The sequence below is a fragment of the Colossoma macropomum genome, unplaced genomic scaffold, assembly GCF_904425465.1.
Source record: "Colossoma macropomum unplaced genomic scaffold, Colossoma_macropomum, whole genome shotgun sequence".
Taxonomy (NCBI): Eukaryota; Metazoa; Chordata; class Actinopteri; order Characiformes; family Serrasalmidae; genus Colossoma; species Colossoma macropomum.
The window spans coordinates 3,570,462-3,586,119 of NW_023494802.1; the positions used below are offsets into that span (position 1 = coordinate 3,570,462).

The 15,658-nt window shown below is 37.6% G+C and overlaps 2 protein-coding genes across 3 annotated transcripts in view; one reads left to right on the forward strand and one right to left on the reverse strand.

Moving 5' to 3' along the window:
* Positions 1 to 443: 443 nt before the first annotated feature.
* Positions 444 to 6,954, reverse strand: aar2 (AAR2 splicing factor). 2 transcript variants are annotated; one of them, XM_036592193.1, is made up of 4 exons: positions 6,877 to 6,954; positions 3,992 to 4,756; positions 2,354 to 2,583; positions 444 to 1,695 (listed from the first exon to the last, which is right to left on the reverse strand). In XM_036592193.1, exons 2-4 carry the CDS (start codon positions 4,752 to 4,754, stop codon positions 1,528 to 1,530), a joined length of 1,161 nt encoding a protein of 386 aa, XP_036448086.1. In that variant the 5' UTR covers positions 4,755 to 4,756; positions 6,877 to 6,954; the 3' UTR covers positions 444 to 1,527. The 2 variants fall into 2 exon arrangements, with proteins under 2 accessions (XP_036448086.1, XP_036448087.1); XM_036592194.1 differs by having other exon boundaries at positions 6,872 to 6,920.
* Positions 6,955 to 8,678: 1,724 nt separating this feature from the next.
* Positions 8,679 to 15,658, forward strand: part of zgc:113278 (uncharacterized protein LOC541528 homolog) — a 29,956-nt gene continuing 22,976 nt past the window's right edge. The window contains exons 1-5 of the mRNA XM_036590837.1: positions 8,679 to 8,953; positions 11,038 to 11,098; positions 11,228 to 11,346; positions 15,046 to 15,162; positions 15,265 to 15,323. Of these exons, the coding sequence (XP_036446730.1) occupies positions 8,834 to 8,953; positions 11,038 to 11,098; positions 11,228 to 11,346; positions 15,046 to 15,162; positions 15,265 to 15,323 (476 nt within the window). The 5' untranslated portion in view covers positions 8,679 to 8,833. The remainder of the gene's footprint in view (positions 8,954 to 11,037; positions 11,099 to 11,227; positions 11,347 to 15,045; positions 15,163 to 15,264; positions 15,324 to 15,658) is intronic.

Here is a 15,658-nt window from a genome sequence, read left to right on the forward strand (position 1 = left end):
TGCGAGGCTACACTGGCCAAACCTGACCACTGAGACCTCTTGTAACATAACTAGTTTAAAACTGCAGAAAATCTTGCTTGGTGGCCGCCATCACTAGTTATGTCAAATAAGGCTTAATCACATATTACAAGAACGCTACTGTCCTCATTCTCACGTATGTTTTTATCTGCACATCACACTGTCAAAATTGCTGAACCAGTAGTGACTAACTGTGGGAATACTGTCCCAGGGGATGTTGCAACATACGTGATCAAATGTCATCAGTTTAGTTGGTGATGTAATTTGTTTGAGCAGATAAGTCACCAAACTGAGCTAAACTCCAGAGCTGTCTGTAATTTTAGGAGATTCTCAGAGTGAAGCACTAATTTGCAACAATAGAACTGCTCTGCCCTCTTGTGGCCAAACAGTGTTCAAAACATTTTGGACATTCACAGGCAACAAAGTTAATGCAAAATGAACTTTATTAAAACAGGAATGATCCAAAAGATGTTACATTAATTTAACAGCATATATCCAACACCATCTTCTGTCTCTGAAATCAGACAGTGTGAATTAATTACTTTTTGGACAGGACTAGATTTACATAAGGAGGTGTAATTTAAACCACAGGATGCCTGTTATGTTTAAGACTGATATGCACAGGGTAAGAAATATTGGTATAAATTACAGAGATGGGAGTGGCTACTCGATTTACACACTGCCGTTGCTCCATACGCAATACTCACAAAGCTCACAAGCAGAAAATGTGTCCACACATTTAATTTAATCATAGTTTTGTTTACCACACTCATTAGTGTTGACGTTAGTTAGGGAATTTGTAGACCGTGAGCAGCACTGAAAAAGACTTTTTTTTCTCTCACTTTGCATGTTTTAATGATCAGAGTTCAAGTACATGTGAGGGAGTACAGTACACATCAGCCTTTACCACAGGATATGATGGAATATTTACCAGCAATTCATGTGGTATTAATATAACCTGGGCTAATTTCTATGAGTCATTTTTTAGCACTGGATTATTATAACTGGGTCATTGTATAGCACAGGATTAATATAACCTTGGGTTACTTCTATGGTTTTTGTATAGTGTGGAATAAATATAAATATAACCATAAAATATAACCAGAGGTTATTACTATGAGTCATTTTCAGTAGGTAAAAAGTTAACTTCACGTCTCCCCATGTAAAACTAATCCTGCCCAAATAGTGCTTTAGAGGCAGAAATTGCCTGAGCACAAATCATCCATCACGTATGAGGCTCTCTCTACAGAGAAGTAAATAATATTCATTTGAAAATGACAGAAGACGTAGAATTCAGAGTCTCTTTTCCTCCGTGGAACATAAATGTGTACAGGCAATGCTGGAACCTGCCCGTGATTCATCGTACCAATGGGCCATTTCACCATCAACACAGACAAGTGCTTTAACAGGAATCGTAGCGCTCTGCTGTGGCTGCACTGCACAGCTCAGGCCATCCTGGTACATTTTCCCCCCGTGTGAAAATTGCACCTGTAGTGGTAGCATTCACCATCAGTCCAGTGTGACTCCTTCTGGAAGCTCCACCACCACCGGAGCACAGTCGTCCAGGTCCGCATCGAAATCCCAGCGGAACTTCTTGGTCAGGTGCACTTTAAATTTCTCTGCTCTTTTGCGGAGAGCTTTATCAACACCAGGCCCACCGGCAAACTGGAAAAAATCCTGAAACAAAGTAATAAAGTTGGAATAAAGAAATAAAACAGGGCTGCAACATTTCACAAATAATTCATCTATTTTCATATTAAAATAATTTACTAACTGAACTGTTTCACTTTACCTAAGTCACAGAGATGCTATAATCACAGCAGTTTTGTCTTTTATGTTGCCATATCGTCCCCTTCAATTGTACTGTATGATGGTGTTTATTATATCACCATTATGATGCATTAGAGTGTACTTGTTTAAAAGGCCCATATAACATAAAAATCACATTTCCTTGCTTTTTTAAATAAAATAATTTAATGTAGTTTGCAAACAGTGTTCATGTTTCTAAACGTACCATTAACTCCCTAGTCCATACATGAAAACAGTTCGCTTTAAATTTACTGTTTCTGTCATGAAAGCCAACATATTTACACATCTACACCTATTCAGCCTACAGCGGTTTATTCAAGTTATAAGGAGTGTTTCAGCCCGGACTGGTTTTTGAATGTGGCACAATACAGGGCAGCCAATCACGACAGAAAACATTTATGTACATAAGTCTTAAAGGCATAAGCCATAAAGAGAATTAACCAAATCTCTACATGTCTTCCTGTACTACCTACTTAATAGCTATTTCAGCCAAAGGCAACCTTTCACTCAAAGCCAAAGCCTTTACCTGCAAAGTAGAGGTGAGGAAGTTGTTTTGGGACACAATGTCCACGAAGAAGTCTGGCGGGATCTCTCCCAGCTGGTGGTAAAGCACAGTGATGAGCCCCAGGTACAGATCCTTCCGTTCTTTCATGGCCTCCTCGCTCTTACACAGCAGAGCCAGCAGGCTCTTCCAGTGCTCAAAGGCTTCATATACATTTCCAATGAGAAAGCACACAAAGGCAAACTGCAGCTCACCTAACAGACAGACATATAAGAATACTTATTATAAACGCTATAGTAATCCCACACTTGTTTGAGAATGACATGCAAAGATTCACACAGAACTCAAAATCAAAGGGGGCCGTGGATCAAATTAGGGGTGGGCAATTTAAATGGATTTATTTCAGGGCACAGTGAAACGTTAAATTAAAAAAATTTGTGTATCAAGGATGGCAGCTATACAAAGAGGATGATTTTTGTCATTTTGATTTGACAGAGGGGACGACAATCCCTTGTGCCCCCCGCCCTCAAATTGAGCCCTGCAGACACTCGCACTCAGTATTAATTTTCTTCATTAGCTATTCAAACAGGGTATATGTAATTTGTGGAACACAAACATGTGGTATGGTGTCTCACATTAAGGGAAATGGACAGCTATATGGAGTTGTAAGAAGAAACAAAAACATGACAAATTTGTACAGCATAAAACTGTGCAGCTCCAAGTTGTCTGGGTCAACTAGTATGGTGTTCAATCACACACATATTAAACACAAACAAATCACTCAATCAATCAAACAATCAAAATCACGTTTTACGCTATATGCACACAAAGTTTTTTTCACGTTTTGGAGGGCTGCAGTGATTAGACGACAAAGTCCTCAAATATGGAAAATATTGAGGCGTTGTCCAATTAAAAACAACCAACCTATGACGCTTGATAGAGTTCATAAGATATACAGTTGTAAGCACACATTTGAACACACCTGGTCGAATTATATGTTTTGTTTTCTAAATGAAAATACATTAACGCATCCTCTACAGAAAACAGAGTTACATGTGGTGTTTTTCTCAAATTTTCTGCAAATTCTATTTTCTGCAAATTTTGCTGATTTTAATCTACTGAAAAAAAAACAAAATATAAAACAATAATTGTGCATCAAAATGTGCAGTACTGTGTTCTCTGTATAGGATGTGTTCAGTTATTTACACACAAATCAACAAAACATCATTTAACCGGCACCATAGATGCACCATAATAGAAGAAATCTCTTTCTACAAATAATAGTCAGCAGACTAATAAATAATAAGCATTAGTTGCAGCCCTATTAATAACAATGTAAAATGTTTTCTCACTAGGATGTTTGAACTCTGTTCCTTCACAAATCGCTCCAAAATGGTAACCTCACAAGAGAGGGAAAAACATACTTTACTTTTAATGTACGTCAATGAAACCAGACTTTATTCCAAAGGTCATTTATATTGGGTCATTTCTTTAGGTCCGTTTATCATGAAATTTACAGAAAATGTGCAACAGGTATTTTCAAGAACTTTTTGAAAAACAGGTATTGTCAAACACTGAAAAATGGAGATACAAGGTTTTGTTCCAACAGCAGCGAAATGCAGACATCTGAGTAGTAAAAATGGTCAGAACAACCATTCCTACCTAGAACGTTGAGTGGGTGCTCCTTGTGATGGTTCTCCAGGAGGCAGCTGAGGGCATAGCTGAGATCCATGCTGCACTGAGTGATCTGAGCCGGTGTGGCCCCTGGAGGATACGTCTGTTTGGGGATCTGTGAGAAACGGAGCTCAGTCCCTTCCCTCTGCTTCATCCGGGGGAGCCTGTCCAGCCCCTCTTTCATGGACTGGCACTGTGTGTCGTTGCGTGGCAGGTTCTGCTCTGCCCGGTCTTTAGTGTGCGTCAGCTGGAGCTCAGGAACGACGTCGCTGAAGGCACATACTCGCCCGCTGAGCGGCTGTAGGGCGGCAGCCACCTCCTGGTTAAGTTTATCCGTCAGAGACACCCACTTCCTCAGCGTTTCATAAGGGTATGGTCCCAGGTGCGAGTCCAGCTCACGAAGCCCTGCTTTCACTCGAGCAACCTCTTCGAGATTTTCAGAGGCAGAAAAGTCCAGATCCTCCTCTTTTTTGTCCCAGTGGGCTAGAATTAGCTCCCGGGGCTTCAGGCAGAGGAAGAGGCCTCTTCTGGGGCCGACCTCCCCACCACTGCTTTTACTGTTCACAGAGCTGTAATACAGAAAGTGAATCCCCGGGGGGATCATTTTGACCCCACGGAAACGGGGACCAACCTGCCAGCTCTTGTAGTCGATGCCCAGCTCAGTTCCTTCAGGCACACCAAGCAGAACCAAGGTTGCCCCTTCTTCAAATAATCCTAGTGCCACTTCAGGGTCCATGTCTGCTCCTGCCATTTCTGATGAAATAGAGCAAATTTTAGCACAGTTTCTCACACCTATAATGCATCAGTCTGGTGTATCTCCACCCAGCCCAAGTTTGTGCTCCAATCTAGATCCCAGTTACCAGGTATTCAGTGTTTTTTGAGGGGGATTAAAATCTGCATTATTCAATCACTGCAATTTAATGATTGGAACAAGACGTCTGAGTAGTTTAATGCCTTTAAAAGCTACTTCACAGAAAGGTTATTATGTGAAATAGTTACAAACATGCTGCCTCATACGTTCTTTTACAATAGTTCTGCACTAAGCTTTAGGCCTAAAACATATTTTTAAAATACATGCGAGGTGGAGAGATATATGCAGGGTGTTGTAATAGTGCCCCACCTTATTAGTTGGGATTTTACTAGTATCAACATTAAACCTAAAAACTCAGGAGGACATGTGTGGTTTCACTGGTGTTTTTGAATAATAATTAAAATGGCTAAATTTGAGTTGTTGACATTGAGACCTCTGGTTCCTTTCACCACTACTAGAAAATCCACGTTGGTAATGAACCATTTCACATCAAAACACTCTGAATGACGTTTGTTTACAACTCAACCACAGAATTATGCAGACATTTTGAAAAACTAATAGAATCCCCCTACAGAGGCTTGGTTTAGGTGTGTTGAGAGCTGGAACAGAACAATGTGAACTGTCCGGTGGGCCCCAAAGACTGGATTGAGAAACACTGCTTTAGTCTACCTGCATTACACCGTTTCATGTTCTTCTGCACCAACACGCTCAATTTAGTTCCAGAAGGACTCAGTCATGAGCTAATATGACTCGATCATAGGCTAATACGTGACTCTTTTCTTTTCTTGAGTGCCTTGCTATCCCTTTGCTGCTGTGACACTGAGAATTTCCTTGTTGTGGGACTAATAAAGGATTATCTTATAAGCAAAGAAATCACCATACTGTGCCATGCAGGTGGACTATAACACTAGAGATGGATAACACAGCCCTATCACATACTGAGCGTGTACCTCCAAAAAGAACACTGCAACAGTAAGCTGATTTCTAGAAGACAAAATGTAGCAAGACCAAAACCTGCTGCGATATCAGACTAAATTTTCAGCTTAAATATACTCATACAATGCCTTAAAGGGCTTTGTGACACGTTAGCAATCTAAATTTGTTGTCAAAGTGACCTTTTCATACATAAAGACTTTAACTTTGTAAAGCCAATTTGTACTTCTCTTGCCACTTTCCAAAATGGGATCAAATACCCCAAAATAATAAAGAAAATGATAATACTGGATGGTACATGATGTCAGGTATGAATTCCCTTGTTAAAAAACAGAAAGTTATACAGTTTCACTGAAATTAAAGTTACACAATTACATTTCTTTCCCTTTACCTATACTGTCTCTTTCTTGTGCAAATTTATTAATTTTTTTTACACATTATGTTTGGAACGCTGCTTCCAAAAAAACCATAAATAACTTTAAATTTCTGCATGAACAGCTCCTTCTATAGTTTGGCTACACACCAACAAGAGTATGTAAATTTATCTTACACGTGTCACGTCACGTCACGTAAACTATACAGAGCCCCTAAGGTGACATGGTGATTATTTTTAAGGAATGGCCTCGAAATAACACTTTGTGGCCACACCTTATTAAAAATAATCACCATATCACTTTAGGGGCTGTATAGAAATACAAAAATGTCATTTATTGTGGATTTTGTGGAAGCAGTAAAGTCTAATGACACCAAATAAAGGCTGATGCAAAATGAAATGAACCTGTGCAGAATCTTCATGCAGCACTGCGTCTTTACACGAGACCAAAGCCGTGTTTCTAAAAACAGTACTGAGTATGAAATGCCTTTAAAAGGTTTTATCTTACAATAATAATCTAAATTTTGTGGCTATAGTGAAACTCAGAAACTTAAGTCAGAGAAGTTAAGCTGGAATGTTAGTTAGCGTTAAGCTACATTAACCGGCTAACAAGCCCTGAATAGATCATTAACAAGCTTATTTATTCACAGTTATTGTGTCAATGTGTAGAATTAAAAGCCGGAACAGTAAAAACATTACTGAATACAATAAAATAACATAGTTTTGTTTAAGAAAAGCAAAGAAAACACACAGAACCTGCCCAAAGGAGAGAGAGGCCGTTTTCACAACGTGAATTTCATTAACAACGTCTAACAGTCAACTTCCGGTTGAATCGAGGGACACCTATCAAAATAAGAGCCATAGATCCCGAATACACTAAGAGCCAGTTTGGGGGATGTGGGTAAGTTCTGCTTTCGGACAAAATGCAAAGTTGTTTTAGCTTAAAAAAACTCATTTTGTCTAGACTTTGGCTTAAGCTGGGTCTTTCTAATCTCAGTGTTTCCTTAAAAAATCTGCAGGTTCTGGAGTCATTCCTTGCTCTAACACACTCACTTAAATGTTTGGGAATATGCTGATGAGTAACTAATTATTTATTTATTCTAAATAAACCTTTTCTTTTTTTAATGCCTTAGTTGTGCTGGTGACATCCTGTATAAATAAAAATAATGCAAGACCACGACTTAGTAAGGCATGGGAACGATATTCTAATGCATGGCCATTACTTAGTAAAGCGTGGGAATGAGATAATTAAGCCTTGACCACAGCTTAATAAGGCATTATCTCGTTCCCACGCCTTACCAAGTTGTGGACACACATTAGGACCTCGTTCCCATGCGTTAATACAGCATGGGCGCATTAGTTTCATTCATAAGGGGGTCACCAGCTGGGCTCTGCACAGCTGTCAAGAATGCTATGAGATTTCTCCTGATCTGCATATTTTAGTGTTTTACCTACTCCAAAACAAATGACTTAACTCATCAGAGCATTCATAAACCCTTTGCAAGGTTTAATTAAATTAAAAGGTCAATTGCATTGAGACTTTTATTTTGTAAAGCCTGACTGCAACTGACTTGCCACTTGCCTAGGCTTCTTAGTACTAAGATAATGTAATTCTTCACACTAAATATTTCAGAGTAATTCATTTCAGTATAATTCAGAAATGTTTTTACGCGCATTAATATTCCTTATTAATAAAAAGTGGTTAAAATGTCAGATGCTATATGGTGTTACTGACTGACCAAACATATCAATGTGAATTAAAAAACGTTTATCTTTTGCACTTTCTTAATAGAGTTCCTGAGTGAAATGTAATATTGTATTTTAAAAGATTAAGCATTTTAGCATTACTGAAGAGTAAACATTTTAAAGGGGAATTCCACTGATTTTTCAAAAGTTCTGTATAAGTCAGTGATTGAGATATAAATAAAGCCATTCAAACTTGTTTGATTTGAAATAGTTCATTACAGAAAAACCTACAGACTCAGATTTCTTTATAGTGTTGGTGATAGGAACCAGGGGTCTTGATGTCTACAACACAAATATAGCCATTTTATTTACTATCCAAAACCACTACAGCCGTCTTTTGAGTTAATATATGTAATGCTGATGATGTTAAAAGAATGGTCAGTTTGTAAAAAAAAACAATAAAACTTTATTTGGGGACTGTTTTCCCTTGAACACTCTTTTTTATCTTCCATGTTAAATTGATTTAAATAAATTTATTAAAATATGTGTTAGACTCAAATTTATTCATACATTTTCATAACCATTTCATGTAATAATGTTCTGTGAAGAAGGTTTTAGACGTGGACGTCTGGTTCCTATCACCACTACTATGAACAATTCTGACTCTGACTCTGAGCTTTTCTAGAACAGAGCGAACCACTCTGAATGACTTTGTTGACGTAAACAATTTAATTATGCGGAAATGTTGAAAAATTGGTGGAGTTTGCCTTTAAAGGATATGCTTCACTGAGAAGTGGTATTTTTGGTACGCGAAAAGACTTTTAATTTGTAATGTCTGAGTGCCGTTGATTTGCCAGATACAGATCGCTTTCCGGCAGGCAGCGGGTGTAGCTTTAGCTTTGGGAGCAGCAGCTGTACGAGCTGAAAGTGTCCAAACTTAGACACATACGGCTCTGTTTCTTCTGTTTTCTTTATCCTTTCTGACCAGGGCATTCATATCTGGTAAAAGCGCACTCTTACCGCCAGTATGGGTTTCAGAAAGAAGAATAAAAGTCCACCGGTTTTGAGCCACGAGTTTGTGATCCAGAATCACGCCGATATGGTTTCGTGTGTGGCCATGATCATCCTTCTCGGGCTTATGTTTGAGGTAGGATTTAATCAAGTTAAACCTTTTAAATAAGCACTTAATGTCTCCTCTTAAACCCCTAAAGACCTCCAGGCCACGGATGCCCCTCTCAGGCATGTAGATAGGCAATTTAAAGGCTTTACAGAGTCAGTACAGCTGTGTTTTCCTGCTTTATGTTTACAATATTGGATTTCAGATCAGTCAGGGCTAGGAGGCTAAGACCAGAGGAGACACGATACTGTTATTATTATGTATTTATTATTTATTAAAACGCTGTGGTCTAATAAATGCAGTTACCGCAGCTGAAATCAGCGAACTACTTAATCTCCAGCTTCTTGTTCAAATTTTTACGTTCCACCTTAAATAGTGCAGCAGCTGCTGCACCGTTTAAGGTGGAACTGGAGAATTCGAATAGAAAGCCATGTGAGAGGTTATGTAGCTTTGAAATAAACGCTTAAAAAGATGGTTCTTCAAGGGTGTTTTAGTAACGGGAATTGTTCTATTTATAAACATGAGTTCTGTATAGAACCGGTTGCATGGTTCTTCATGTTGCTGGAGAATGTGCTGTATATGGTTCTATATGGAGTCTTTTTAAAAATGACTCTTCATGACACAAAAAAGGGTTCTTCTATGCTACAATGTCAAGCTTGCAACAACAGATTCCTTTTTGGATCCATACAGAAGCATTACAAAATCTATCTAGAACCATATACTACACATTCTCCATTAATCTGAAAAGCCATTTCACCATGAAACATTTATTCATCCAGATGGTTCCACATAGAACTCATGGTTATAAATAGAAAGTGTCCCTTGAAGAACCACCTTTTTATGTGTGTAATTTAAAGTGAGGATGAACTTCACAGTTGAGCTTCTGCAGCATTACAGAAATCTCTGGAAGAAAACACTACAGTCGAGTTTTAGAGGCAGAGGCCATTTTATATGTCAGATGAATCAAATTAGTCAAATTGTTTAAGCCTCTGAAGATGATGTATGAATCCAGCTTTGCTTCCCTGTTATGTCAGTTGGGCATATGCACTTTTAAAGGAGAAGTTCGGTGAAAAATCAAATTTACATAATTTCCCTTCACCCAAACACAGTGTGGCAGCCAAGGTATGTTTGCTGTTGGGAGTTTCCGTCTTTGCACTGGAGCTACAAGGCTAATCTAGTAGAATTCTTTGTGGTGACATAGGCTTACATTACATTTTAGCAGCATTAGCCTCGTAGCTCCAGTGTGAAACCAAAGAAGGAAAATACCGATAACAAACATGTTTTGTGTAAATTTTAGATTTTACAAAACTATTACTTTAACTTATTGTAGATGTGTGTGTATATATAATTACTGCTTGTGTTTATATATATACTTTATAACTACACTGTAGTAATACTTATAATGCAACATGCATATATTTGTGCATTTTATCTATCTATCTATCTATCTATCTGTACATACATATATATATATATATGTATGTACATATATATATATATATATATATATATATATATATATATATATGTATATGTGTGTGTGTGTGTGTGTGTGTGTGTGTATGTATGTGTATGTATGTATGTATGTCTGTGTGTGTGTGTGTGTGTGTGTGTGTGTGTGTGTGATATATATCTCACTCTCATCAGAAGAAAACCTCATATCTCCAAAATGATAACTTTAGAGGAAAAGGAAAAAACATACTTTACTTTTCATGTAAGTCAGTGGAACCAGATTTTTTTCCAAGTCATTTTGGGTCATTTCTTTTGGTCCATTCTTCATGAAATTTACATGCAATGTAAAGGGCAACAGGCATTTTCAAATTATGTCAAAAACTGTAAAATGGCAAAAATGGAGATACGAGGTTTTGCTCCAGTAGCAGCGATTTTAGGATGTTCTTCTAGTTACTAAACTACTAAAGGCTGGTAATTAACAAACTAACTATAAATCACAAATTACAAAAAAGACTTTTTGAGTTACTCAAATATAATTACTGTTATTGTTACTGAAAGTTAGCTTCTTTTACTGTTATTACAAATTGTAATTACTATTATCTTGATGACTGTATTTCTTCATTGATTGTATAAGTGGTGTTTGTTTGTCTTCATAATTTCAGGTTACTGCAAAGTTCGCCATTATGTTCATCACAGTCCAGTACAACGTCACTCAGACATCAGGTGAGCCTTGCAGCACATCTGGCCTGCCATTTCAGCAATATGTCTGAAAGATTTCAGCACTTTTAAATTGTCTATTTTTTGCAACTCATGTTATATAACTCTGAATGAATTATGTTCATATTTATACAGAAGACAAGCCAGAACCGGTGAACTTTTATCAGTATGGTCCCAAGGACATCGCCACTGTCTTCTTCTATCTGCTTATTGCCATAATCCTTCATGCCCTGATCCAAGAATACATACTTGACGTAAGTGATGGTTTGTGCTCTTTGTATATTTGAATGCATGAGAAACATTATGAGATCTGCAGGCATACTTGGACGAGGGGTGCACAGGGATGATAAGTGGGAGAATGTAATTAATGTTATCAGTCGGATGTTGGAGTTACAGCAGCTAAATACAGCAGATAGTGTATAAACGATCATTTGTTGTTAGTAGTCCAGAAATTCAAGATCACCCCCTCCCTAGAACCATCCACTGTCCCTGTCAGTGTCTTTCTTGATATGACTGAAATCTGATTTCCCAGAAGTGTCATAAGCAGTATAGATATTACTAGAAGGGTAGGGTAGGGTGAGATCACTCTCTTAATCTTATAATTTTTATTATAATTTTACTCACAATGGATGCTGTGAGCGGTAACAAACAGACACAATACTGTGACCCAGCATTGTACTCACTCACTCTATATGTGTCTATATTACTAGGTGATCTCTATTTGCTGTTATCTTTTTTATCAGTCTTGCATTGCTGCACTAAAATATCTTTCTATGTGGTTTAAGCGATAGCTCAGCAGAAAATGTAAATGTAGTTGATATATGTATGTAAATACTGTTGATCATTAAGGGGTTTGGTGTGCTTCTTTAGTTTTACATTTGACAGGGTTCTTGTGGATTCTTAAGGAAACCAAGATACTTGAAGCTGTATTTTTTTTTTTTTGATTTGAGGTATTAAATTGTAAGACAGCGCCTGAAGACTAGGATGAAAAGAGTCACTCAGAATATTAAAATAATTCAGAATAGTCAGCTAACCAAAAATACCTAGCCAACAGCAGCCATGTAATCAGAAAAAGACCTCTGTTTATAAAATTGACTTTAATACGTGCCATATTAGAGTCTTTGTGCATCACTATGTAATGAAAATGGTATTATATTTCCTTTTTTTTTAGGTCAAACAGTATTAAAAAGCACTAACAGTAACGTAAAGTGAAGCAGTAACAAGTGATGCAAGCTTAAACCTCACTAGTTGGCATCAAATGACTAAATTATCACACACTTGCAATCTGTGTTGTTGTTCAGTCATCTCTAATAGACTTGTTTATGTGGTTTCTGACTCTGTATGACACGCTGTTATCTGTAAACGTGGACCAAAGTTCAGTTCAATATGACAACATGTTTACTGCTACTAGTGTTTTTAGCGATGGAAACATATGTTTCTACATGTTTACAGACAAAAGTGTATCGTGCAGTGTCAGAAACCACAAAAACAAGACTAATTGAGATTATTTAACAGCTTGATGAGGTCTGAAGCAAGCGTGTGATGTCTGGGATCCTTGTCTGGATTGCCATAAGCCTCCTTTACCTATTAGCTAACTACATTAGCTTTGTAGATCCAGTGCAAAATGATCAGATAGCCATCGGTTTAATTATAGACCACGTTCAGCTTTCCTCTGTCTGTCAGATTTAACTATTAAACTGGTAAAATTAAATCTCTAATCTCTCCTGTTCCATCTTGCTTGGCACTTGGACTGATGCTGTTTGAATTAGCTTAAATTGCATCACATTTAGCCTATAACAAAAAGGCCAGTCTTCAGGAAACATACACTGCCTAAACCAGGGGTCGGCAACATGCAGCTCTTTACTGCCCTGTTGCAGCTCCACAGCAGAATTAGATTATTAGATAAAAATAAAATAATCCTCATTTGCAGTAAAATAAAGCTCTGCTGATCATTCTAACACAGTTTTAACATTAAATGGTCTTAAACGCTGGAGTTAATGTATAACTGCTAATTTACAGACCTTTAACCCTGTAGGTTGATGTACAGACTGCTGATTACCATAGCAATGCAGAGAACAGTCTCATCTAGCTAGTAGCTAACGAAAAGACAAAGAGAAAGATTTAAGACGAACATCGATAATTTGGAGACGAAAGGACTTATTTGCATTTATAAGCACTCCGGCTGGTTTCCTGATGCGTTTAATCTGCAACGAGAAACTGTCAAACACTAAAAAGTCGCGATGCTGAAGTCGGCTCCTCGTTCACCAGATTCTTGTCAGCAGATTCATTCTGGCAACATTTAAGGTGAAACGGGAAAATTGAAACAAGAAGCTGGCGAATGAAAAGCGACTTCAGCCTCATAAAAAGTTGAACGTTGAGAGAAATTATTTTACTTTTGAGGAAATGTTTCCTGCCAGAGATGCGGCTATAGCAGAGGTAAAGCTTAAAACAGAGCAAAGTACATTAAGTTTGTGTTTTCGTTTATATTATATTTTTTAATCTACACTAGGACATTAGCACATACTGAGACACATTTACAGCCAAGATGGTGAAGTCGTCAATAAAACGGACTTTAAATGTTGTGGCTCCCAAGGTGGACAAAGGACTGGACAGAATAGCTCTTCTTAACATTTGGGTTGCCGACCCCTGGCCTAAACTGTCAACTTGAATTAATTAATTTTTAATTTTTTTAATTAATTTTTTTCCCCCATGGGCCCACTTATAATATCATTGCGGTTTTATTTACCTGCTCATTTTTACATGACCATTTTCCAACTTATCTTTATTCCTTAGAACTACACAGGCTGCTATTGCTACTGTGTGTTTAAGACTGATGTGTGTAAATGAGCTCCATTCTGATTGGCTGCCCAGTATTGTGCCACGTCCCAAAACATTCCAGGCTAAAAACACTCTGTATAACATCAGTGTGAATAGGCAGAGCTAAACTACTGTCGGCTGAACAGGTGGATGTCTGTAAATGTTACATCATGGAAACAGTAAATTCAAGCAACTTAGGTCCCATATATGGACTGTATAGCTTGGGGAGTGAACGATACGTTTTGAAATTGTAGCAATTTGAGAAATATTGTTTTTCACAATATAGACGTCTAATGTAATCTATAATTTGCACAGTTTATTTTTGCTCAATGGTTATTTCTTAGTTACAGTTAAATATTTTTGTTTTTATTTGCACATGCACTGCAAAGTAATGTATGTTCAGTAGTATCCATTTTTTGTAAAACATTTGGGCACGCCTAGCTTTTCATTTTGTTTTTAATACAAATAAACTTGTTTTCTTTGCTGGTTTGCCAAAACGTAACATATAAAAGCCTAATCTGGTTTCTTAAGATAAAAATAATATAAAATGTGTGAATATTTATCTCACTGTTGACATTTGACATTTGGAACAAAAGAGTTTTAGTGTGAAAAAGACAGTTTTGGAAAAGCAAACTGCTCATCATAATACAGTTAGAAATAAAGGTTCTGTGCGGGTTCATTTCTCGTTCCTCAAGGTACAAACGATGTAAATGTTTCCAACAGTGGTTTTAAGGTCCAATTGTGAACCTTGTATAAGTTCCCCAGGTGAAAAGTACAAATTTGTACCTTAACTTAATGCTTTAAAACAACAATAAAATAAAAAGCCTGGAGACGAGACAGGGTGTGTGGAATCAGTACAACTCAAAGTATTATTTCAGTGGATTATGGTTCAATTATGCTCCCTGACTAAAGATACTGAGATGTACCCTTGAGGGTTCCACCCCAGTGACAGTTTCGTACCTTGTTTTCTGAGAGTGTAAGGAAGATACTTTGATGAAGATGAAGAGTGCTGAGGCTAAATATACACAGAACTCAGCTGTCTTCTTTTATGCATTGCTTATATTTATTCTTGCTTTTTTATATTCTTTATATTTTCTGTAAAATTTGGTGCTAACCTTGTTCTCCTCCCCCTGCAGAAAATCAATCGGCGCCTGCATTTGTCTAAAACAAAACACAGCAAGTTTAATGAATCTGGACAGCTGGCAGCGTTCTACTTGTTCTCTTTCATTTGGGGCTGCAGCATCCTCACTGCGGTAAGAACCACTGTTACGTGATTGAGGGGAGTCTTTGGCATGTGTATGTAGAATGACTCTCTCTCATTCTCTCTCTTACTTTTTAATTTTTGTCTCTGAAAGGAGGAGTTTGTGACGAATCCCACATTTCTGTGGGAAGGCTACCCTCACACCCACATGGCGTAAGTGCTCTCACTCTTCTTAGTGGCTTTGAAGCTTTGTCTGAGCTGTAGTAGAGCTGATAGCAGATTTTGCTGTCAGCTGATAATAAAACAGGAAAAGCTAAAGCTCCGCTGCGCACTTTGACAAACACACACTTACGCACTTGTAATTTGCAGGGCTGTCGCTATCGATTGTTTTACCCATCGAGTAAGATACTGATTGTTTTCTTAACTAATTCTGTAATCAGAGTTTTAAAGGAAGTCCAAACTCTGAAGATAGAAAGAGTAACAAACCATGCAGAGCCTTTCAGAGATGGAAAAAATATCATGCAAATTGTTTCTGTGCAAAGTTAAAA